Source organism: Cyprinodon tularosa, unplaced genomic scaffold (genome assembly GCF_016077235.1).
Source record: "Cyprinodon tularosa strain WSP-4 unplaced genomic scaffold, ASM1607723v1 ctg16, whole genome shotgun sequence".
NCBI lineage: Eukaryota > Metazoa > Chordata > Actinopteri > Cyprinodontiformes > Cyprinodontidae > Cyprinodon > Cyprinodon tularosa.
The window spans coordinates 2,052,995-2,080,444 of record NW_024038437.1 but is presented as its reverse complement, the minus strand read 5'-3'; the positions used below and the strand labels follow the sequence as shown (position 1 = coordinate 2,080,444).

Here is a 27,450-nt window from a genome sequence, read left to right as displayed (position 1 = left end):
ATAAATGCGTATGGTACATTGGTTCTAAAAACAGGAGATAGCATGTTTTACTGATGTCACAAGGATAATTTTAAAAGTTATTTTAACTACTGTATCAGCTATTAGTTGGATTTACTATCATTAGTGGGATCCTTTAGCTAAAGCAGTTAATTGATGATTAAACTGGTTCATTTACAACTCTATCATTCAGGAAAGGAATAAAAAAAAATATTTGGGTAGATGAAACAAAAATGGCTCTGCACATCACCACAAAAAAAAAAAAAAAAAATATATATATATATATATATATATATATATATATATATATATATATATATATATATATATATATATATATATATATATATATATATATATATATATATATATATACAAATAGGGAAGTTTGCAGATGGGAATGATGTGGAGTGGGCTGTTTTACAATGAGTGGTACTTCAGATCTTATGGACCTGAAGAACCGATAACTGAAACAAAATCTATTGAATTAAAGAAACATAATTTATTACATTTAGGCAATTTTCAACCGGAAGACTGTTTAAGAAAAGGAATTTTCTTAAATAGACATAAGATGGAAGAAGAATGGTGAACATCAATGGGTAACGATTCTTAACAATTGTATGAATATGAATTATACAATTTTATTTACTCACTCTCTTAGTCACTTACTATTCTTCTTTACTCACTACTTTATGATAGTATAGGCTCATAAATAAAGTAGGAATCCAGAAGTTTGTTGGTGTTAATGGCTGTAGGAAGGTGAGTAAAATTACTTTAACTTTGTCATACTCTATTCCAGATATACGCATATATTATGAATCATGTTTGTATGTGTTAAATTTGTAATTTCACTTAATTGCCTGAAATAAACCAATTTATTAAAATCACTTTAACAAAGGTCTAGAAATCTTTTATTTAGTTTTTATTATAAACAAAATTCTAAACCCTATTCATTGGAGTTCTAAGTTTTGGTTATGGTTGTTTCCACAGATTATGTACTATTAATATCCGTACCAGTCAGAAAAAAAATTTATAAATAAAATAATTGTTTATATAATAATTTAAATTAACAAAGGGCAGGGGTAATTATTTGCAGATGTATATGCGGCTGTTAATGTCCTTAAATTTTAAGTAGGGTTTAACCTTCATTTTACCAATAAAAGGATATTGTAAGGGTCAGTGAGTACTTGCTACACGTTTGATATTGGCTGCTAGATAAAATAACTTGGCGCATAGAAAATGAGAAACAAAACATGAAAGAACAACCCTAATTAAATTATCTTACTGACACCACCAATTAACCACCCTGATAAACCAGATTAAATGTGAGATTAAATGTGTAATTTAGTCTGGCCCCGATGAATGAGACATCGGAAGATTGTTGATGAGAGCAACCCTTGTTTTTCTAAACCATGTCTGTGCCTATTGGCCAACGCTCTGACCAATGAGTGCAACTGACTGCTGTGACGTAGTAAGTGCGACAGGAAGCTGGTGGGGGAGTGTAAACAAACAGCCTGTCGGTAAAACGGCGAATACGTCCTTCTTAAAAATGAATTAGCCTAGAGCCTCTTCCTGCTCACGTTTCAATAAAAACCCTAGGTCTAATCCTTCCAAAACTGATTCCAAAGCTGAGTCAAAAGAGAACTGTTCAATGGTTGTTGTCATCTTCCTTTTTGTGCTTTCTCCAGCGTCGCGCAGCTTTGTCGTCATGCCCTCAAAACCCCACTTGCTTTGCATCCAGAAATTAAATGCCTGGGGCATTGATCGAGGCTACACCCCTCACAGGCAAAAATGATTTTGGCTGCTGGTGGGTGGGGCTACTTTACTAGGCTACCAATTAATACAGTATCAGTAAAAAGGACTTCAAGGTCAAATCTAGGTCAAAATAAAACAGAATTTTGAGAAATCAATGTCATTTGAAAAGATCAGACATAAAAAAAAAATGAATAAATTCAAAAATTAGCACTTTATAAAGTATTAAAGTCTTTTCTACATACTCATTTGCCTTCACAATCACACAAACAAAAATGATATTTGACCGTCTTTGATGAATAAAAATAAAGATATTGAAAGTAACTGCGTACCTTTGCAGACTGTTCCGTTGCCCGTGTATCCTGGCTTGCAGGAGCAGCTGTGGCCTCCAACCATGTTGAAGCACAAGGCGTTTTCATCGCAGTTGTGGAGTCCACTGAGGCATTCGTCATGTTCTAAAAGCCAAGAAACAGACAGCTGTAGGTCTAAGCAAGGTCTTTTGTAGTACATACAGATATTTTAAGCTTCTGTATGTTATTTAGCTGATAAAACTGGAAGAAATTTGAGGCAAAATCTCCAAGCAATGACTTGCCAGCAGGAAATAACCCTTAAATAAAGAGATATAAATGTAGGGAATGACTGCAGTAGGTCCGTAATTTATTTTCATTCCATTAGGGATAAACACTTTGACAGTTAGGCAGCGGTGTGCCAAAGACACAAGTCAAGAATGAGTCACTCCTGTGGCTATGATCTAATTGTGACTTAGAAATGGCCCCAAATGTTTTCTGCTATTAGACGTGTGTGAGTGGTACATTAAGGAGGATGTATAAAGCCTTGGTGACTGTTTATGACTCCTAGAGAGAAAACATTTTTTTTTTTTTTTTTGCATTTGATTATAGGGGGCGCAGCTGTTGTAGATTAAATTTCTACCCAGTGAAATGTATTAGCCTTTAGTTGCCCTGGAAACCTAATAAATAGACTTTCAATCTCACTGAGATTTTCCCTTAATAGGTAAAGGTCTAATAAAAACAAGGTTTAGGCAATGCATGGTTTTTTCCAGTTGATATACTAAATACCCTCAGGAGATACTTTATAAAGATTTTATACATGATTAAAACATGTTCACCTTAAAACTTAAGTTTGATGATCTCTTCAAAGAGAATTTATTTTCATCTTAGAACCTACATGATTGGAACACTGCCTCAGGAGGAGTATTGGTTGGTTTCTGGTATCAAACCAGTAAGAATTTTCAATTACTTGACAATTCCTTCTTCAAATAAGATGCAGCCGAAGGAGAATGGCTGGATTTTTCTTCAAATATAGAGGAAGCATTATGTTAAAAAGCACTGCTATTCCTCCAAGGTTTGCTTTTAAAAATGTTTAAGGCAAGTGTGACCTGAATATTTCAGCTGTAAGATTGACAAGTAGCCTACACCTTAAGAAATAATACTTCAAGAAATTGATCTTACACTTTATATGATAAAATTCCACGTAACAGGTTTTAAACTGTATGTAGATTTTTTTAAGCATAAAAATAACTGTGATCAACAAAGACGGCTGCAAAATAATTTGGTTATGCTTTTAAAATTAGAAGATTTCATGTTGTACTATGAGTTTGAGAATGGCCTTAGAAGACAGATTATGTTCAAAGCCATAAAGAATGAGGTAATAATAACTATATAAAAAAATAATAGTGATAATACTAGTAAATATGATTAGTGCTTGTAGCCTACCTAGAAGTACTACAGACAAAGGTGAAAGAATAAATCATAGCCATGCATTAAGTGCAGTGAGGTTTTACTAAAGTGAGGGAAAAAAAGATCTCCGCATTAATTTGTGCTGGCCTTTGTGAAGGTGTTTCTTTATAACTAGTATTTTCGCGACTACAAGGCGCATATAAACGTCTTTTTTTCCCTCAAAATGTGCGGCGCGCCCTATGTGTGTTGTTACTGTGGACGTTGTTGAGACCGCTATGAGAATGTTAAAGGGGGTAGTGTGGGCGTGGATTATCTGCCACGCCAATGGACAGAAACTGCTGCCTGTGGTGATTTTTTAGAGAAAGACTTTGCCTTAAGAGAGTTTTCCAGCTGGAGTCGTTATTAAGGCAAATGAAAAGGGCTGGATGGATGAGGAGATGATGAAAGAGTGGCTGAGGGAGGTGTATGTAAGGAGACCAGGTGTTTTTTTCCACGCATCACCATCGCTGTTAATCTGTGACTCCATACGTGCCCATCTCACAGCCGTAAAAAAACAAGGTGAAACAAATGAACGCTGTGCTTGCTATTTTTCCGGGATGTCTGACAAAGGAACTTCAACCGCTCGACATCGGTGTAAACCGGCCGTTCAAAGTAAGGCTGCGAGCGGCATGGGAGCGATGGATGACAGCCAGAGACCACAATTTCACGAAAAGTGGAAGGCAGCGCCGGGCAAGTTACGCCAGAGTTTGCGGATGGATTGTAGATGCTTGGGCTAACCTGTCTGCTGGCTCTGTTGTTCGAGCTTTTACAAAAGCCAGCATAATTTCTGAGGAGCCGCCCGGCACGGAAAGTAACTCTGACAGCGAAGAAGGGGAAATTGGCATGTCTGATTTAGCGCAGCTGTTTAATTCAGAAACAGAGGATGATGACTTCCATGGGTTTGATTAATACTTTGTAATAAATACATGAATAAAGCACAAACAGACTCAATTTTTTTCCCGCTCTATTTTTAAATACGCAGTAGAGGTATTTAAACGTAGTAGAGGATATGTACCGGTATATAAAACCCGCGCCCTATAATCCGGTGCGCCTTATGTGTGTGTTAAATACAGTAATGGCACACATAACTGAGACTGCGCCTTTTAGTACGGTGCGCCTTATGGTTTTGAAAATACGGTATTCTACGACTGTATCTTTGACAGTCCAAATATGTTTAAATGCACACATGATCTCTGTCCATCATATTGGTCTCTTTTAATTCAATCAAAAATGTAAATGGACTGAAATATATCTACAGAGACATCAATTTCTTCACACTTTCTATGTTGTCACCTATTGTAGGAGTGGTCAGTTTACATGCCCTGCGCATGCCAATGACGTTGCGCTACATGACTGGCTGAACGTTGCCACATGATGTAAAACATTTTGGTTGCCCAGGCAACGATAATAACATCACGCAGCATCAGTGTGCAGCCGGGAGTATCTGTAGTGTTAAAGTTTCTAATGACCGATGAAGTTTTACCTGATGTATAACAAAACTGAAAAAAATATATGTTTACGATAAAAAAAAAAGTAAATACAAGACCATGATATAAAGGGTAGCACTGTGGCTAGCTGTGTTCAGTAGCTAACAGGTTAGTCTCTTTTAGCTCGGGCAGTTAGCTATATTAAGTTACACTACTTTTAAATTTGTGTCAACAACAACCGTCCCTTTTCTACAAGTAGAATAACTGTTTTATTTGCCTAAAATCTCTAAGAAAGTAATTCTTTAAGCTGTCCGATTTTGTCCTCTCCTGCCCTCAGATCTTAATAAAAAGAATAAAATTAAGCTGAGCCTTTTTTTTGTCATGCATTACTTTTCCTTCAAGACTGAAAATGATTGTTTTCTATTTTCGGCTGCTTTAGATCGCCAATGAAATGTAAAATAATGGCAAATATAAGTAATAATATGTTGAGAATCCAAAAGAGATTTGATCTTTAGGAAACGGGTGCAATTAGGGTTGCCAACCATCCCTTGAAAAATGGAATTGTTCCGTATTTAGAAATAAAAGTACCTTTCCCTTATTTAGTGGAAAAGGAACGGACTCTACTCCATGATGGCCTGATGAGAGTAAAAAAATTGTCAGTGAAAAGCTAATAGAAAATGAAGACAAAGAAACATTAGATACAAAACTTATGGTAAACTTGTTCCTGGGCCCTGTCCTACATATATGTAACGTTCCAGAATACCCTCATCCCATTGGTTGAGCTAAACGAATGGAGGAAGGGACAAACAGAGTGAATCATTAGCAGGTGAATCATTAGCTCAATGCCATATTGATATTTTTTTTTTTAAATATTTCATAAATTGTATCTTTCCATTCATATGTATAAATGTATAATAAGAAAACAATGAGGTACTTTAATCATTTAGCATGATGAGTTGAGTGAAATCTTCAGTAGTTCAAATAGACTGTCTGTGCGGAATCTGTTATCAGTGTTTTTATCTTTTTTGTTACAACATTTCTGTAGTGAACCCAGTGAACCCCTCCTTTTGTGAATAAAGCACTAAACATGAACAAAAGTAATCTGAGATCCTTCAGCATTAATACGTTAATGCTTTGTAATTCTGCAGAAAGCACATACAATTAATCTCACCTTGATTAATGATCAGCACACGAAGTTCGTAAACCTTGTTTGACTGCATTTCTTTCATTTTAATAACTGTTCCTTGTGAGCCACCCTTTCAAATGCTGCCCTGTGCAAAAAGCTCATATGTTTCATATCAAAACTGTCACTACAGATTTTTCTAAGATGTCAAAAAGCATGCTAGAATTTGATAGCAAGTAGCAGAGTTCTCAGATGTTCTTACATGCACTGGTGAGCATCACATCAATTATTTAACAAGATGATTTTATCTTTTCTCATCCATGCTGTTGTAGGTTCTTGAGTTGTTGCAGATTAAATCTTTACCTTTGTATTTTTTGAAGTCACATTTGAGCTGATTTCATTATGTGGGAGTGTATTTACAGGATATTGTGTTTTTATAATATGCATTGTGCTTAAATCATTTTAGGAAGCTGCTAAAAGGAAAATGCTGACTTGCAGAAAAATAAGGTCAAAGAGCTTAGCATTTAGTTGGAGGTAAGTGTTATTTTACTTTTAAGGAGGTAGAGTACAACAAGTCCATATTTGTATTCAGCTTTCAAGTACATTTCGTGCAGACATCAGGCAGATTTCCAAATTGTTTTCCAGCCATTGTTTTTGTATGAAGGTGCAACTGAAGTCATTTATTTTTTATTTCATTTTTTAGTGCCACATGTTGCCATTGAAACCTTGCAAAAGACAGCTGTGAGATTTGAAAGATGGAATCTAAGAAACGAGAAAATCTGAAACCTGAAAGCTTGTTGCTTTCACCTTAGTCACATCATCCATTTGCCTGCCATCATCCAATCCATTACATCCCCCGAATGCTCCGTGTTTCCATCCAAATTGAAAGTGACATTGTGATGAGCTCCTCCATTGAGGCTATGATGTATGCGTGCAAGCATGTGTGAGAATGGATTGAAGGACACTTAGGAGGGACCCTGTGCTCTATTCTTGTTTCTCTGCACACACATGTGCGCACACACCTGTCATGGGGCAGCATCAAAGTTCCTGGCAAACATTTAAGCCCCATTTACACTACCCTTGAAAAACCGATCCAGGTCGAGACCGGTCCGAGCTTGGATCGGTAACCAGGCCAAGCTCAGTTTTGACGACCGTTCACACGTCACACTTATCTCGGTTATCTCGACTCCTTGACTCCTCGTCTCCTAGTGACGATGTGCGGTATTACTGCTAGGATTGAAGGAGGGACTCAAGCAGCTGGTGGCGGTAATGCACCAAACGCTGTTTGTCAACCGCCGTAAAACCCAAGAAGAAGAAGACGAAAGAGGAGGGAATCAAGCAAATCAAAATGGCGGCGCCCGTCACATTCAGAAAGTTATGCTTGATTATTATTGCTGTACTTCCGTGTTTGCGGTGGGTCAGGTGAAGACGGCAACCTTGCGCGGATGTACTTGAGAAAGTCGGCTTTTGGGAAGCCGACTTTCTGGAATGGAGTGTGAATCGGCATGTTCAGCCAGTCGGCGATGACGCGTTCTGCTCATGCGCTCTTGTTATCAGAGAACCGAGCCAGGAAAAAACCGAGCCGAACCCACCTCGGGAACTGGTCTGCAGTTAGTGCGGTCCGGTTATGTCTATCTCGGTTCAGTTCAGGTTGTTTCCGTTCACACACGACAAGTTATCTCAGTTACTGAGCTCGGACCGGTCTCGGCTCAGTTTTTTAAGGGTAGTGTAAACGGGGTATTAGAGACAGAAATGAAAGCACGGGAGAGAGGGGAGTAAATTAGGGGGCACTATTTGTCTTTCTTGCCAGAGACTGACGAGAGAGGAAAGCAGAGTCACAGAGGAACTCTGTCTGTGTCACTGTGTGTATTTCATCACTATAACCCTGAAATTTGTTAGTTAGGAATTTAGGCCTATTACACTCTGCACTCAGTGTAAGCGACTCCAGTTTTAATCGCCGTCTAAATCCGTGCAATGTGTGCATGTGCTACCTCGCTGGCTGCTGTGGCTCAGGCTGCAGACAGATAAACAATCAATTATGTACAGCCTGTCATCTGGGAGCTCTTACTATGACTGTCTGTTTCTGCTGGAGCTTGTTTTTTCCTCCACCTCTTGCCAAAACAATACCATCCTCTGCACTGTGTGACCTCCAATAGACGACATTACCTCCCTTTTCATTTTACAGGCCTGAGGTTGGGGATCTTATGAATTTATTATATAAAAAAAGAGAAATTGTAGTTTCTCTGCTACAGAGAATAGACAGAATACAAGTATTTTTTCTTCTTATTTTGGGTTTTCTACCATAAAATATATAAATAAACATAATTTGTCAAAATGAATGAATTCATTAATGAATATGTGGAAAACGGCTACCTTAAAGTTGTGTTTTTCAGCATTGTTAGTTTTTTATCGTGGTAAAAAAGAGGAAAAAAAAGCATTGTCTTACTTGATAAGAGCCCACCATCTCTTCATAAGTAAATTTTTATAATTTTTTCAGAAAGAACATAAGAGGAATAATACACTCCAATAGATCCCTCATTACAGAAAACTATATGGTAAACATCTTACAAAAAGCTATGGGGATGTGGTAGATGTGGTGTGCAGATACAATAAAGAACAAACTACCACCAAACTTAGATAAAAAAAAAATCTTCCTGACAACTTTAGTGCTGGTTTGGTTTATTAAGTATTATGGTTTGGGATCATTAAAAGAAGTGTTGGCTCAATAATCACACTGTTGACGTTAATATCCACACTTTAATGGTCGCCATTAACAGTTTCCAACATGCGCTCCCGCGCTCATCACTCCACACCAAGAAGAAGGAAAACACAGATCTAGCCCCGCCTCCCATTCCTTACATCTCATACATGCACAGTCTGCTACTTACAACTTAACAATCTCCCCTCTTTCTTTAAAGAACAAATAACAGGCTAAAGAAATTTTAGCATTCTAACTTTACTTGTTTTAACTCCATTTACTTGAACTTAACTTATGTAAGGAACAATAGTCACTTTATTTATTTTAACTCCATTTACTTGAACTTAACTTATGTAAGGAACAATAGTCTTTTTGTTTGTTTTAATCTTTAAGTTGCCATTTCCCTTCACTTAGGGCTCTCAGCAGTCCAAGGGCAGACGCCCCCACTTTTGTTAGGCAGTTGGCAAGTTGGTCTTTGGTAGGTGTCCATATGATTTCCTGGATTGTCCCAGAACCCATAAGTTCTTTGATGCTGCTGATCTCAAGCCGGAGTCTCTTTTCAGTTACACATTTTGTGGATTTGACAGCATCAAGGAGGGAATGGTTGTCCGTTACACAGGTAATGGGTAAGATGTTGCGCGTGCCATCACCAACCATGAGCTCTGAATAGAGTGTAGCAAGAAAGACAGCACTATCAATTCCATCTGCTAGTGCTAAAGTCTCTCCAGCTAACGTGCTACGTACCACTCTCCTAATCCGTCTGGATTGCCAGCATATGGGTGAAAATTTTCCATCTTCTCCCATCAGCATGACAAAATGTCCTCCTTGTGTCCCTCCATCTGAGAGATTTCCCATTGAGGAATCGCTGAACACCACTAGCTTGTGGTATTTGCTGTCTCCCAAGCATTGGAATCTAAGGGTAACTTCCTCAGATTTAAGTTTTCTGATCAGTTTGTTTGTAGAGTGTAATGTTTGAATTGTACCATGTTTTGTGTTTGACGCCAAGATAGATATGTCACACATGATGTCAGGTCTGCTCTGTCTTGCTACCCACAGAATCTGTCCAATCTTGGATTTTAACATGTCCATTTCTGTGTCTGTTAATGGAGCCTCCCGCTGTGGTGCTCTGATGGGATCCATAGGAATGGGCTGTAGGTTTTTAATGTATGCACGCTGTTGTACTCTGATTTCATTCTGCAGAGAATGAACCTCCATTCCAATGTAGTTGAAGCTGTTATGTTCTTCTCTTCCAACTTGAAAAGCAGTTTTCAGTTGGGGGATAATAGCTGAAGAAAACATGTCTGAACCACCCCATACAAAGTCATCTACATGGCATGCAAGAACTCCTGTCACCTTACAGAAATCATCTTGCCAGTAGAAGACAGCTGGATCAACTTTTGACACAGTTCCTCCCAGCTTCTGCATGGTTTCTTTCACCTTGTTGTACCAGAACAAGGAAGCATCTGCCAAGCCATAGACACATTTATTTAATTTCCATACGATTCCTTCACTCTCTGCCTCTTGAGGCGGACGGAGATACACATCCCGTGTTAAATCTTTACCTTGCAAAAAGGCTGCTTTGATGTCCATAGAGTTCAGCTTCCATTTATTTTGGCATATAACAGCTATAACCATCTTTAGAGATTCAGAGGAACAAGTGGGTGAATCCTTAGGAAGTTCTTGAATGTTAATTTCTTCAAAGCCTCTTGCAACCAGTCTTGCTTTGGGTACTATGTCTACTTGTGTTTTCTTGAGTGTGCACACCCACCTCGTTGATATGCATTTCTGACCTTCATCTTTTTCCTCCACATATACATTGTTTCTTTTCCAGTTCTCAAGTTCAGTTTGTTTAGCGTGTGAGAAGATATCCTCGTTCACTACTAATATTTCATCTCTGTTGTAAGTATTGGTCTTGACATTTTCAACCACTTCGAGGTTGCTTACTTGTCCCATATCAATGGATCCTGTAGATCCAGCAATTTCCTCTGGCTCAGTATATTCTAAGTTGTACCAGTTTTTGTGTTTCCCACTGGCTTTCCCTGCACGGCTTGTTATTTTTCCAGCATATTTTTGACCTGTTTCTTTGTCTGTGAATTTAATTCCTTGTCCAGCTTTTAGTTTTATTCCTTCACTTACAGTTGTGTTTGTCAGTGGAAGACCATCCCCTTCAGGTTGTACTGGATCACAGGAGGATTCACTGTTTTCTGCAACACCAAGTGATTCATTGCTTGTTGGTGCCATCTCCTCCTCATGTTCACTTTCAAAGTCATGTTCTTCATCAAGTACCGCTGCTGGTGTCTTTGAAAGGTGGTCATCCGTTTTAAATGGATTTTTGCTTTCGCTTTCCCCTAGTTTCTCTTGTGTCTCATTCATTTTTCTCAGCCTAGACTGGTGTACTCTGACATACGTTCCACCATGCCTGACGAATATTACTACACCATCTTGGCCAATAACCACACCTGGCCCTTTCCACTCCTGACAGTCTGTACGTTTATAATAGACTTTGTCTCCTGTTTCATATTTGTCATCTGTGGGTCGCAGCTGTTTTCGGAGGGCTCTTCGGATCCTCTCAGAACATTCAGCCTCAGCAAAGGCTTTTCTCATGCCATGCAGTGTTGCAGTGTGATGACCCATCCATGTGTTGACATCAGTTTCCAATGCTGGAGGTTTATCAATTAGAACTGAAGGCAGGTTTGGGTTTTGACCAAAAACAAGTTGATATGGACTGTAGCCATGTACATTGTGCATGCTGTTTTTTGCCATCAAAGCCCAGTCCAGAGCCATTTTCCAGTCACATTTGTTGTCTCTCTTTACCTTGAGTAGCATTTCAGTGAGAATCTGATTGTGTCTTTCCAGTAGGCCGTTGCTCCATGGACTGTATCCAGCAGTGGCTTTAACCTCAATGTTAAAATGTTCAGCCATGTCTCTTATTTCTTCGTTGTTAAATTCACCTCCATTGTCAGTGAATAATCTGCGTGGTGGGCCATGAACGCTTATCCAGCAGTGAATAAAGTGCTTCACTATCTCTTTGGGTTTTTTTGTGGTGATGATGCTCCCTGCACTGAATCTTGTAAAATGGTCGATGGCATGTAGATACCACAAACCTGGCTCAAGCTCATGTAAGTCCATCGCTACAGTTTCATTATACGTTGAAGCCATGGGTAAACCCACTGCAGGTTTAGGTTTTGCTCTACTGTACCGGATGCATATTTCACAGTTTTTTACAATTTCCTTCAGGATTGTAATGCTTTCATCATCGGTGTTGCCTGAGCAAGATAAGAGCTTTTGTAGTCTGTCAACTGAGGCATGTCCAAATTGTTTATGTAGCTTTAGCAGTACTGTTTTTTTTTCTTTTGTTGTCATGTTTTCTGTCACAATGAGAATTTCATCTTCATCATTTGGTGTCTCACTTTGTTTAAACTGGCTTTCATTATTGATCCTTTCCTTTCTTAAATTTACACAATAATGTCCAGAAGATGTCAGTTCAAGTTTTACAGGTTGGTCAAACATCATTGCTTTGTCTTGAGCAATGTCTAAAACAGCACTCGCTCTCTTCAGTGATGTTTTGCTCAAAAGCATCGGTATATCTGCTGGAACTACTTCTGTCTCAATGTTGCATTTAGTTTTTCCTATTGTTGCAGGAATAGTCACCTTTCTTGTGGATTGCACCAGTTTTCCATCCCCAAACCGGAAAGGTCTTGCACTTTTTTCATCTTTAATCTTCATTAATTCTCTCTGAGGCAATCCACTTACATAATCTGCAAGCCATTTTTCACCACACACAGTTCTTGTACAGGCAGTGTCAATCACAGCAGATCCCAAAGCTTCTACCATGAAGATCTGTGTGTCAGATGTGGATTCGTCTGAAAACAGAGTAATATTACATTCCTCAACGTTGTCTTTTGATCCCTCAACATTTGTTAGCTTCACATGTTCTCTTTTATTGGGGCAGTCTTTTGCCCAGTGAAAAGTGCTCTGACATATTGCACATTTAGTTCTTCTCCCGTATTTGTCGAGTGGATTAGTCCCTGCAGCTGTTCTTGAGCTTTGCTCTGAGTTTGAACTCCGTTCACGCTTGCCTGTGTATTTGGTGAAAAAGGCTGAATCGCCCTCTTGTGGAGGATAAACATTATCACCGAAGATTCTTTTCAAAGCCGATTTCATGTTGTCAAAAGTTACAGTGGAACAGGCGGTAAGAGCTAGCTGTTTGTCTTTAACGTTTAGCCCCGCGGTGTCTAATAGCTTGAATGCTAACACTGCATCCGGTAGTTCCATTTTGAACTTACGTAACTTGTTGTACCGTCGTTCAAATTCGATAATGTAATCCATCATGGACGTGTCGCCGCGTCTGTCGATCCGGTCAAACTCCGTGTAAGCTTCGTACTGTCGATCTTTTTCTTCTTTTAAAAACACTGAATCCAACTTGTCTAAAAGAACACTCATTCCTGTATCGACGTTGAGATGTTCCGCAGCGATTTCCAGCGCGCTTTCTCTCGCTCTTCCTGATAGCGACAGGGTAACCGCCAGGGCCTGCTTCTTTTTGTCCAAGTCGGTAACAAGTCTCCAGATTTCAATTTCATTTTTCCAACTTTCGTAAGACGTCTTCTCGTCGAACGGTGGGGGAACTTTGTAATTTCCAGCAGCGGCCATCCTCTGCTACCAATGTTGGCTCAATAATCACACTGTTGACGTTAATATCCACACTTTAATGGTCGCCATTAACAGTTTCCAACATGCGCTCCCGCGCTCATCACTCCACACCAAGAAGAAGGAAAACACAGATCTAGCCCCGCCTCCCATTCCTTACATCTCATACATGCACAGTCTGCTACTTACAACTTAACAAGAAGTTGCTTTGTTTCAAGGTAAAATGTTACCAGTATTTTCAATGTATGCTAGACAATGGTGTGAAAAACTTAATAAACTAAATCCAAAGTACTTATTGAGGGGATAACTACAAGCTGCACCAACCACAGTGAGAATAAAAACAAAGTTTGTTTTGCAGATTGTTTGTTTTTTGTTTTGCAGAATTCTGACTTTTTTCTCAGAATTCTGACTTTAATCTCAGAATTTTGACTTTTTTATTGTCAGAATTCAGTCAGAATTCTGAGATTAAAGTCAGAATTCTGAGAAAAAAGTCAAAATTCTGAGATTTTTTCCATACTAAACTGAAATAAAATTTAAAAATCAGTTAACTTTTTTTTTTTTTTCCACTGGCCCTAATCCGCTTCTGTAACATACAGTAGTGATTGAGGAGTTAGGGCAGATGTTTGCACACAGCCCACCATTATATTTTTCTATATTTGGAAATAATATCTATTACAGCAGTTGCAGGTTTAGAAATGGGTTTTGACACCCTGTCTGGAGTGATAGAGGCTATTGAATGTTTTTGTCATTTATTACATAAATTGATTTAGAGTGGGACATCTTGTGAAGCAGGCAGATTAATCCGCCTATTTTATGTTAGTAATTAGGCCAGCATTCTGTTACAATAACAAAATAAAATTAAAAAAAAGTGGCTAATCCCAATAAATTCTATACCGGGGTCACCAACCTTTTTAAGGCTGAGGGCCACTTCAAGGGTACTGCGTCATAGGAAGGGTTACCAATACTGACTTTGAACTGCAAGGGTCAGTGTTTACCTAAACGTTGTACATTATAAACATCTTTTTATTGTTTCTTTTAATTACTAATATTATTTTAGACATTGTCATTTTGAAATGCTCTATAAATGATTAAAAAAAGAAGAGCAACAGATTAAAATAAAATTTCAATCTTAGCCCACAAGCGAGTTCTATTTTCAGATAACCTTGAGGGCCCCTTGGTGCCTGCGGGCACCATGTTGGTGACCCCTGCTCTACACAAATTACATCCTAATTTGAAAACAACTTTTAGTATTTACTCATATTATAATTTTTACTATAAGGAAATTTGAATGATAATTTGAAATGTGCTATAACATTTTTTTTAACGTAATTGGATACATTTCTGCCAATATGAATGTATTGTACAGGAAGTATTTTTGTTTTTGATAAAGTTTGGATTAAGATTTTACAAAGCGGGACATTGATCAATCCTGTATGTAAAGTGTACAACAGGACATTTGTTGGTATGTATGAAACTAATCTTCACTAAAATGTAAAAAGAAGCAATAGGCATAAATTGTTCATCTACAGCTTCCCTTTAAGGTGTCAGACGAAAATTCATCTTTTCTAATCTCTGCTGTTGACAACCTCCCTTCCTGCTTCACCTCTGGCCTGTTCTTCCTTCTGTCCCCTGTCCTCCACCCAGCCCTCCCTCAGTTACTTAGCCTGAGGGGCTAAGGTCTGGCTATCAGAGGATTAGAACATGGACACACAGCAGAAGAATGCACAGTACCGAAGAACAAGAGCACACACACAATCCCGAGGACAGTCTACTGTAATAACATTCCGACAGAGAGCACAAGCAGTCCGCTACCTTTCATGGATTTACTGCTAATCTCACACAGCGATGAGCACCTCTAGCATTTATGGGAAAGGGAAGACGAAGAAAAGGGGAAAAGGGGTAAAAGAGGAGGTATACTGACCTTCAACTTTAATGATTAGGTTGTAGTTGATAAAAGGAGCATAAAAAGTTGGGAATATCACCAATTTTGCCAACAATTCCAAAAGCTATATATATATATATATATATATATATATATATATATATATATATATATATATATATATATATTGAGAGAGAGAGAGAGAGAGAGAGATAGATAGATGTTTGATGTATATATATTGCCATCCCATTTCTGATCTATATAGTTCAATAGGATGTTGAAGCTTTAACAGATTCACCTGTTAAGATGGCTTTCATTAAGCTCTAGGAGTGTTTATGAGGTTTTTTAACCATTCCACCAGAAGCACATTTATGAGTTCATAGATTGATATCAGACAAGAAGGCCTGGCTCTCAGCATCTGATATAATTCATAATAACGGTGTTTTGTCAGGTTGAGGTCAGCTGTCTGTACAGGTTGGCCAGCCTCATCTAGACCAAACACTGTGATCAATTTCCTTATGGACCTTGTGTTGTGAATCAATGAGCACTAGGTAAGGGCCATTTCCAAACTGTTCCCACAAAGTTGGGAGAGTAGAAATCTCCGCTATGCTGAAGAATTCAGAATTCCTTTCTCTGGAAGCAAGCTTTGTTCCTGAAACCTAATAACCCCCTCCACTGACATACGTAATACAGTCAGACAAGTAACTTTCTCCTGGATGCCACTAAACCCACACACTCGTCCATCAGATTGTAAGATGGAGAGGCATGATTCAATATCAGAAAAATCAGTCTCAACTGTTCTAGATCCAGTGGCAGAGGATTGTACACTATTGCGTCTGAGGCTATCCATTGCACTTGGTGATGCATGCAAATCGATTTTTGCGACTTTTATTTAACTGACTCTAAAGAAAGTTGGTGACCTCTGTCCACCATCTGCCTCACCCCACTCCGTCAATTTAATGTGGCCCACCACCACCTTGTGACTGACTTGTTTTCATTCTCAGCTGCTTAAATTTCCTTATAAAACCACTGACAGTTAGGAGTGGAATATTTAGAAGGGATAAAACTTTACCAAACGAGATGTTGGACAGCTGGCATTCTCTCACATGACCACACTCAAGAGCGTCTCATTCTTTCACAAATGTTTGTATGAACAGTCTCCATGTCCAGGTGCTTCATTTTATACACCTGTAGCCAGGGAATAATTATATAAATATATAAAAAAAAAACTTTAACAAGTGCAAAGTTACACATTTTAGTCAAGCACCAGCTGTGACTTGCAGCCACCACCTGCTTCTCCCTGTAGGTGGCCTGGATGTAAAATATGTACTTCTGTCTTAGCCTGCAGACTCCCGATAGGCTAAGCAAAAAAGAAAACCAGGACTCCATGCAGTTTCCCCTAAGCTTAAATCTGCAGATCAACCCTTTAAAACCACTGTGCGCACAAACATTCAGCCATGAAATGAACTGGGGTCAACTTAATCCTCTTTACTTGGGAGACCAGTCCACATGCTACCCTTTAACACACGTGGAGAAACGGCTGTCAATACTGGACCTGCTGTTTCTGCAGAGTCGGCTGTTTGTTAATTGACGAAGGTCATTGCAGATGATAAAAGGCCTTTGCAAATCATGCGAATGTGGAGTGTCAATAGCTTCTGGAGGAGAGGGGGGTTAATGTTTCCTTTTGCTGTAATATTTCATCTGTGGGCAAATTAGAGGAATCAACGTTCCCACTGGGCTCTTCAAACACAAGCAGATGTTTTATTGCTACAACTCGCTTCTATTTCTGGTGTAAATTAGTAGCAGCAGGAATACAGTGGCGAAGCCACACTCTGCATAAAGGTTTGTATTAGTTAAAGCACAGCGATGTTGACGGTAGGGACCAATTCATTAAACATGTAGTGTTGAAAATGCAGAAACTTTTATAATTTTTCTAGATGCTGGTCAACAAGTGAAGAACTTTTGGTTTATTGTCCTTTTCAAAAATGTTTGTTCCATTATGTCTTACTTTTTTTTTTTACTTAATCAATATTTGAAATATTTAGGGACGATGCCTTATAGATGGATCTTTGGTTCTTTTGCTATTTTCAGTTTAGTTTAGTTTAGTTTTATTAGGATCCTAATTAGCTGCCAAATAAATGGCCACTAATCTTCCTGGGGTCCCCATATAAAGAGATTACATTACATTATGAACAAACCATTAAAAAAATCACATTAGGAAATAATAGGAACATGAAAAAGAGTAGAAATATACAACATATATACACAGGTCAGTTTGTCATATTATCTGCAGTAGTTCTGAAGACAGTATCTTGTTAAAGCTTGTTCTGTTCTGGACTCTTTGCATGGTTATATCAGTAAATATGATAACTTGTCTTTAATGTTCATTTTCTGAGTCTATGATATACTTTTAAATATCATGTACTTACTGCATGACTTTCTGTAAACTATGACATCAAAATGAACAATTATTTACCCTTCAAATTGATCTGTAATAGTTTGCGAATCTAAGAATATAAACATTTTATTTGTGAGATTGATGAGATCTTTTGAAGCACATATATAATAAAACAGCTTTTAAAATGCTACCTTTGATGATCCAACATCTTGATTCTTTATCCAAACTCTACACACTTCAATCTTTCCACATTTTGCCATATAACCATGAAGTCTAGTGTAATGTCAATGCAACTTTATCTTACGTGTTTTAAATGCAGCTTTAATTTGATACCCTTAAATAAAGTCTAAGACAACTATTTACCTCAAGAAATCTAAATCTTTCAAAAATCTTTCTGTGCACCACCGAATCTCTGCATTAACACAGCTGTTCAGTTAAGGCTTCACAAACACTTTACCAATCCAAGTGCATTTGGTGCCACTCACAATTAGTGTTAAATTAACTCTCTACATAGTGTATATCTTATTCTTGTTGTTGTTGTAACAACTCTAAAAGAGTTAATGTACTTTGACACTGCATATTTTTCACTGTGCAATTTGTTGTAAATTGATTTCACCAGCAACATCAGTAATGCTCAATTCATCATCTAACAATTGAAAGATTACGGCCCAGATATACTGTAGACTAACTGATTTACTGCCATCCACTTAAACAGGAAGAGGGTTGCATTAATCACAGAACCAATCAAGTTACATTCTAACTCTTTGAAGAAGCTGTTGATATAGGTGGTAATGGTGATGATTTGGCCCATGTTTGGAGTTTGCCATCAAGCAGGACATAGCAAACATGGTCCAAAAACAGTTTGGGATAGAGTCCTAACCACGCAACCACTGCTACAGTGATACAGGTTTAGTTAGAGCATGAGATTCAAATGCTAGAATATTCAATGTCATGACACTTAGTTTGAAATCTCTGGCAACAATTGAAATGTAGAAGTTCACAGATATCATCCAATGAATCTAACTGAGCTGAGTTATGCAAAAAAAAGTAGGAACAAAATTATCTCTCAAGACAACTATTTGATGCACAGTTATAAAGAGAGTGACAGCCATTGCTGCAGCAAAACAGTTCTTTTTAAAGCATTGACTCAAGTCCCTTTAAAATATGTTTTCTGTTTGGAAAGTCGGACAACAATTCAAATACTGAAATTCAATGTATTTTGTCATTATATTCATTTTAATTTTGCTATAATTCATCACTCTAATATCTTCTTAGAAGACATATGCAGTACTGTGGCAGTGGGAGAGCTCGGTTCAATAACCCAGCTGGAACATTACAGCAACAATTTAACCGAAGCAGGGAGAAGGAAAGTAATTACATCAACTTTTCACAAAAACCTCGCTTTAATCACAAAAAATGACTTTTATAAAGAGGCACGTCGCTGTGTGTTTCACTGCAGTCTGGTGAAGGCGTCTTTAATGGGAAAATATATAAAATGTAGTGACACAGTTTAATCCTCTGGGTTCTGGGTGAATTAATCTTCATTGTGAATTTCGAGAGAAAGCACACAGCGGAGGAAAGACAAATGAGTAGAACAATAAACCTTGCCCAAAGCTAAAAAAAAATAGAAAAAAACTGAGAAAACAAGGTGAGTGAAATGACATAAGGCACATTGCCTGCCTGAAGTTATTATAGGAAAAATTTGTGCAAACAAAGAAGATTTGCTCTGTAAATAACTCAGAAGAACAATACACAGCAGTTAAAGTTGTATTTCTTAAAGTAATTTTTGCATTTCAAAGTTTTTCATTATGCTCTGTATTCCACTGAAATTTAAGGGGAGAAATCCCTGAAAGGAGGACCCATAAACTAGGAAATTGTTTTCTTCTTTTCACTGCTGTTTTTGTTGTTTTGTCTAGTTTAGCAGCTTTAATTCAAACTCCAAAGGCACTGCGGGAAGTTCTGCAGGCCTAAATCATCCAGTACTGAGCACAGGCAGCAGCAGGTTCCCTTGCTACGCTTCCACTGAGTTAGACTGCATTGGTGTAAATTGCTGCTTTAATTACAGGCACTGAGGAAACGCAGCATGTTGCCACCCTCCTCAGAGATGACTCACACAGGGAGCTACTCAGCATTGTGTTTCACAAGTTGCAAACAGCTGCACGGGAGCAAGTAGGGCTGCACACCCGCAGGAAGTGACATTGTGACGTTCTTGTCAAAAGAAGGGGAGATAACATCATCCAAAGGACGCTGACTCAGACAGTTTGGTTTTACAGATTTGACTCTAATTGAACTTGGAATTTCGTGGATTACAAAAAACAACCTATTTAAAATTCTGATAGTGTAGAATTATGTAAGAGTCTTCTCCGAAGAACAGCTGATTTTATATACAGCTATAAAATGACTAACGATAAATCTCTGACAACATCAGCTTAGCTTCAACAGCTTTACGAGGCTAAATGCTGAGCTATCAGTTAATAACCATACGCTTATCAGATAGGTCCAGAAAGTGCCACAGTTTCACACTAGGCTGTCCCTCAAATAAATCATTTGGGAAACATGCCTTTTAAATTAATTAATATGAATTTGAAATAAATTAATAAGAATATTAGCAAGCAAAAAAGGAATTCTAGTATTTATCTAGGAAAACGAGTAATGTCCCTGAAGGAGTAGCGGCCTAGTGGTTAGAGTTTGGAATCCTGAGGTTCTAGGTTCAAGCCCCACTCCCACAGACCAAAACTCTGGGTCTCTGAGCATGGGTTAAATGAAGAGGTCAATTTCTCCAATGTGAGATCAATCAAGTTCAATTATTTATGATTTGATCTGTTCTACAAACAGCTAAAATTAGAGGCATGCACTGAGATTTTGTGGCTGCCTTAGTAATATAAGATCTATTAAAGACAGAGCTTGAATATAATGTAAATGCCTATTTGAAATTAATGACCATATGACACCTGCTGCAGATGTATAATGTAGTTCAATATTATGTATGTTGGTTTCGCTAACAATTAAACTAGCAACAACAGAGCAAAAGACACACGAGAACCTTACAGAACTAGTATTATTACTAAATAATCTAGAACTACTTACTAATAATAGCATTTTAGTTTAATGTTATTTTATCCAACGTGGAAAGTATTTATGTATCAGTGCTTCTATGGTCCTTTTGTATGTCTGCTTCTGTCTTCATGTACCCCCAGCCAGTCTTGGCAAATGACTGTTCATACTGAGCCTGGTTCTGCTGGATGTCTCTTAAATAAGGGATTTTTTCCTCTTCACTACTGCTGCCTTAATGGTCAGCATGCGGGATTGCTGCAGAGTCAATGAAATAATGCAAAGCGACTCTCCACTGTCGGTACATTTTCAAGAGAAGCAAATTCTGCAAAGTTAATGACTGCAATCAGCTGGTTAACCTTAGACAGAAAACATTTAACCAATCTGGCATGATTTGACTGGAATTGTGCCTAGAAATGACGTGTCTTGAATTGGCTTTATTTAAATAATTCAAACTGGATAGAACAAATAACAAAATAGTAAAGTCCTCATAAGCATAAATGTGTATAATCCTTAATATAGCATAAAGAATAAAACCAAATGGGCGGAGAAATATATATATATATATATGTACGTACAGTGTGTGTGTGTGTGTGTGTGTGTGTGTGTGTGTGTGTGTGTGTGTGTGTGTGTGTGTGTGTGTGTGTGTGTGTGTGTGTGTGTATAAATAAGAAAATGATTTTTAAGATTAATCAGATTAACTACATATGTGGATGCATTGTATACTGTATATATCCCATGCGCCTTTTCTTCCTTTGGCACCTTCCTCTTCTTTTTTTGACTATTTGAGCTGATATAATGAGTAAATTTCTCTCTACTGTAAGGTCAACAAAGTCAATCAATCAATCAATCAATCAATCAATAACTGATTGGATGCCTGTTGATATTATTCATATATTATAATACTTTGATTATCACATCATTTTATTACACAGGCAAAATGAAATTGCAGCTTAATCTACCTGCCCCACTTTACTGTAACTAAGTAGAAATGTATTAAAGGTATTTTAGGTAGTTAACAAATTGTAATATTGACCTAAAATATCTACTTAAAAGAAATGTGAAAGAAAGCAAGCTAACTTGTTTGCTGTATTTGCTATAAAAAGAAATTAGTCATAGAGAAGTCCTTAAGGACCATTATACATCTATGAGGTTTATTCGATTTTATTTTCTGAATTTATCTAAGAGCTACATTTGAAACTTTGCCTGGCACTATAATGGCCTAGAGCACAGGTGTCAAGGTTCCAGAAAGGGCCATGTGGCTGCAGGTTTTTCTTTCCAACCAAAAAATAGCACACCAGACTCGATTGATATCATCTAGTCATCATGTTCAGATTGGACTCCCTTGCCAACCCTGGCCTAGAGGAAGCCACAGAAAACAGTGTGTTATCAATGTGGCAACAATGATGTCAGGTATAACTGAAGGGTCGTTGGTTCAAACCCCAGCTCTGGCTTTCAGTGTTGTAGAGTCCTTAAGCAAGACACTTCCCCAGCAATGCCTCCTAATGGTGGCGTGGTGTACAGCAGCCAAACTTATGTCAGTGAGCCCCAGGGCAGCTGTGGCTATAATGTAGCTTGCCACCTTTAGTGTGTGAGTGAATGATTGAACGTAGCATAAAGCTCTGTGGTGAACTATCCTGACTTGAAAAAGCGCTATATACAGTAAGTACAGGCTACTTACCATTAGCAGCAAATACAGAAAGAAAGAAAGCAACAACAGAAAAGCAAATAGTGTCCAATCTGTTTTGACTGAAATATTTAACTGGAAATTTTCCAATTGTTATTTAGAAGTTAACAATCATGGCTTCAACTGGGTTTTCTTTTTCAAGTGGTAAATTACAATTATCATTACTGTTGATATATGATCATTTAAATCATTCAGTGTTCTGTATACAGTCTTGATATGGTTCTAACTGTGCATTTCCCTGTGCTTTTGTTGCCTCTCATCTTAAGTATTGCTCTTGAGAAATCACTCAATTTTTTTATTGTCTCCCACTTTGATTGGACCAACATGCTTCTTCTGACTGGAAGTAAAATTATAATTTTAAAGTAACCTAACTAAAGTCCTACCTTGAATCTGATAGAGAATCAGCTAAACCTTAGGGTGATGGTAATGGGGTATTTACCTGAAAAAACTGAGGCTGATTACTATACAAACAGAAAAGTAGACAACCTTCAAAAAATCCTCTCAGCATTTTTAAGAGGGTTTTGATTATTAAACAGAAAAATGTACCATTGATGATTAAGATGGGTATATATAAGTTTTTACATGACTTTTCAATTAAATTCAAGTAAAACAGTACATTTTATGTAATGCTGAATTTACATTGTTTTACTATCTCCTTAAAGATGTCTGTCTCATTTATTATCATCTACTTACCATGTTAGGAAACAATAATTTGCATCAAAATCACAGATTTTATAACTGTTAAAAATAATATTTAGATAGATAAAGACAAAGAAAGACGCCCTCGTTTTATAATTAACTAGATAACATTTATGTGAGTAACTTCTAGTTAGTAATCCATGACCTACAGTTTTCTTTGGTATAAATATGGCGTGATACAGAGGCTTTTCTTTAAGTCTGTGGTCACTAAGCTGGATAACAATCCATAATTATCTTGCCATCTCAGAGCGAAGAGGAAGAAAACACCATGTATTTATCAAGACTTTATGGATATAATAAGAGGCTGTTTAAATTTAGGTACTTGTTTTAGAAATGATACTAGAAATGCATAAGTTTTCTGTCCCACCTCCATAGCTATAAGGTTGTTTAATTCAAGAGAAACTTGAGCTACAACTAATGTGCTTTGGTCAAAAGAAACTAATTCTCAGCTTTTTGGTGGGAACTGCATTAAGTAGGAATGGAAAGACAAAGGATCAACATCAGGAAAAAGCACCTCATGCTTTTATTTGTGTACAGTAGGAGATCTGTACTGCCAACAGCCTGTTTATCTTCCAAAGGCACCTAATTAATTATTGCAGTACATGACATTATTAAACAATAATGTTCAAAGTGGGTCTTTTAACATAAGGTCCTAAAACTTGAAATGAACCCATTAAAAATTTCACACACATCTGCCTCTTTTTTATATCATTAGTTAATGCGACACACTTTACATTTTGTTCTTGCAACTCTAAATGTTTTTTCTCCAAATATGTAGTCTTTACTTCCAGGTTTTGCTGGGGCAGAGTTAGTCTTTAACTCTTAAAAGCATACATGATGCATTGGTCTAGTTGTTTTCTGTATAACAAAGTAAAATATCCATGCAGCAAAAGCCTTTTGAAAAAACTTTGCTCATTTACAAGATAACCACTAAACAAATGAGTGTAAATTATTAGGACAATCTAAAAAGACCGTTTGACTGAGCTTGCTTTTGAAATTATCACTGCTTTCATCATAGATGAGCAACAAATGGGTTTTGCCGCCTCCTCTCGTGACCCCTTGGTTCAGGTTCTTAGTGATTTTCTCTCGGTGTGTCAACACTCAAAGAATGAATGTACCAGGTCTGAAAGTGAAGATGGTTTTTCCTGTACAAAGAGGCCTGGATTTGATTAAGCTTTGTTGCTCAAGGCCAAATTGTGGCTATTCTCAGCAACTAGAGAGAAGTCTTTTGAAAGTCTTGAACAAAATAACATGGCTACAGGAAAAAGGAAAAGAAAATGTATGTAGAAAAATAAGAAACATAGTTTTAGTAAGTACTGCTTGAAGTGAAATATAGAAATGCTTCTGAAATGGACCTTTCCAAATTCCTCCTGTGAGGACTGGAAACATGAAGTGAAAGAATGTGCTGCATTGGTTTAGAATCAAATTGAAATAAAAAAAAAATACAAGGTTACCTTATCTATGCATCAAATCATAGATAAGAATTTCCCTCTGATTTTTATTTTCATCTATGAAAGTAATTTAGAGTACCAACTAATGGGTAACGCAACTATTTAAAAGCAATATTTGGAATTTTTATTCACCTTTGAATCTTTTAAGGAATAAATCTAAAAATATCCTAGCATTCCTTATTTGGCCTGCTGCACAACGGTCAGAACCGATCAAGGTTAAACTGTCTCAAAACAACTTGCTGGTGTATAATGATTGAAAAAAGGAAAAGTCAGCTAAAAGCAGAGCCAACTTATTCTGATTTCAGTCTGTCAGAAGGCGAGAGGAGGAGCTCACCTGTGCAGGAGTAGTCATCGATCCTGATGTAGCCTGTGTGGCAGATGCACATGAAGGAACCTGGGGTGTTAACACACATGGTGTTCTCTCTGCAGTAGTGTTTCCCTTCAGCACATTCATCGATATCTAAAGTGAGGAGAGAGAAGGATAAAGTTAACAGCGATGTGAAGTGTACTGTAACGTGAGCCTTATTAAAAAATCAATACTACACTAATTAAAATGAACAAACAGCGATTTTCCATGTTGTCATTCCAATGAATGAAGCTTTGATGTAAATGTCAAAACAGTCAGCATAAAGGACTCACATTTAAAACACCCTTACAGACATAGTATCGGTTATATATTATTTATTTTAAGCTTGGCTAAATACAGATGTGTCTTTCCACCCAAGTTTTCTAAAGCTTCCCGCAAAGCCAATAAAAGATGAACATTTATCTTCATTAATTGAAGACAGAGGTCGACCCGTAGATGGGCTGTGAGATGCGAGCGCTGAGCACTTAAAGTCACACCACCTAATTTTCAATCTGTTACAAGAGAAGCCCTTGACATGCAGAAGCAGCTTCTCTCCTGGTCGATGAGCGTGTCATCTAGCTTTTAGCATATTTTAGTTTTATGCTGTAAATAGATGCCAGGAAACAGGAATTATAGTGCTGCAAGCCTAAACATTTAAACCTGGTAAAGGCAAAGACATGTTCCCTAAAAGTGATATTTTGCAGTAATTGGAAATAGAACCAGTAATCAAAAAGCTACAAAAACAGAAGTAATGTCCACCAACAACAGCAGAGGGTTATATCAATTACCAGAGATGCAGTTTATCTGCTTATATGTTTATCTCCCTATAAACTTACTGTAGAAATGAACTCTCTCAGTAAGTGATGAAAATATAAGGGCTACATTTGATTGTCATCAGCATAGGTCTCACAAAAAAATGTTTTCAGAAACTGTAAGTTCTGAAATTCAGTGTACATCTTGATCATAGTTTAATAAGGAAATTATTTTACACTCATTTCAAAAGTATATAGAGCTATGCATGGGGTTTCTCATTAACCTCTTCTCTTTAAATGCTGACTCATACTGTCACATAAATGTCACTCACACTGGCCCATCTTAGTCTTTTTAGGAGTACTCAATATATTTACTAAATATATAGTCAATATACTATATATATTATAGTTTTTTTTTATTCATTAGCTTTTTGTAGTCTGACTGCAGTATAAACTGCCATGCAGTATCCTTGTTCTTTTTACCTCATCTGAGCACAAACTAAGGCTGTGTCCGAATGTCCGCCCAAACCACTATATAGGGCACTATATAGTGGTTACTAGTGGTTATATAGGGCACTATATAGTGGTTACGCCATTTTAGATGAGTGTCCTAATGTCTAGTGGAAAAAGTAGTGGGCTCGAAATTTCCCACAATGCACCAAGAGCAGATATATCCCAGAATGCTTTGCAAGGAGAGCTCTCCTTACAATGTGCCATGGGATTTATAGTCATAGTGGCTTGCTATGACAATTTATTTGTTGCCACTGTCGCTACCCAACAGTGGCAACAAATAAAGATGGCGCAGGCGCCGTGCGGGGAGGGCAGAGTTATGTGACCAACCAGGAGAGAAAAGCAGTGATCATCTGTCCGAATGGTCAGTTAAATGATTTCGCTATAAAGTCCACCATATAGTCCCTGCTGTATATAGTGATAAAGGGATTTAGGGGTTAGGGCAAATATTCGGACACAGTCTAAATGTACACGTGAGAACATTGGCCAGAGCATACAACATACAAAACTGGCTACTAATGTTAACATTATCAGTTAGGTCCTCAGTATTGAAATGAACAAGATATCTAATGTTCATACTGACACCAACTATGTTATCTTATAGTTTGATTTCTGGAAATTTTAAGATTTCTCCTCTTTAGTTTGCCAGATTATAACAACCCTCTAGCAGGTCACATTGATATCTTGCTTTTAACCTGTGGTGCCAAATCCAGTCCTCGGAAGCTGCTATTCTATAACTTCTTAAATCAATCTATCTTTCAATGAATCTAATGGTTAAATTCCCTCAGTATGTCATTCAGCTCAGCAGAGGCCTGCTAATGAGGATCGTAACTCCTGAAGACTGGACTTTGGAACCCCAGAGATACACCATTCACAGAACAGGGTTGTTCAAGAACAGCCCTTGAGCAAAAAGGACAAAAATACGCCCCAGATCATCTGCTCAGATTAAAGGTTTCCAGAACAACCAACGTTCGGATTTATATTAGATCTGATAGACATCCTCCGTATGCAAATGAAAAAGAATAAAATTGAGAGGATGAATGATAAGATAACCCCATGGAGGAATTCTGGCCCACAGTTGTTTTATATCAGCCACATTATTGGACGTACCACCATAAATGGTCTGTTTAAGGTCAAACCACAGCATCTAAATGGGATTTAATTTCAAACCTTGAACATCACAACTACATTTTTTGCAGCCCTTCAGAGTTGGACTTGCTGGTGTAATTTAGATCATTTGTCCTGCTGTGTAACCCAAGTTCACTGATGGGTGGACATTCTCCTGCAAAATAAT

The 27,450-nt window shown here is 37.6% G+C and overlaps 1 protein-coding gene across 2 annotated transcripts in view; it reads right to left on the bottom strand.

Annotated features, from left to right (window-relative positions):
* The window catches only part of LOC119780396 (protein kinase C-binding protein NELL2-like), a 142,532-nt gene that overhangs the window by 46,868 nt on the left and 68,214 nt on the right, over positions 1-27,450 (bottom strand). For both annotated transcript variants that reach the window (XM_038280430.1, XM_038280431.1), the window contains exons 13-14: positions 24,883-25,008; positions 2,082-2,204 (exon numbers count right to left, since the gene is read on the bottom strand). In XM_038280430.1, the coding sequence (XP_038136358.1) occupies positions 2,082-2,204; positions 24,883-25,008 (249 nt within the window). The remainder of the gene's footprint in view (positions 1-2,081; positions 2,205-24,882; positions 25,009-27,450) is intronic.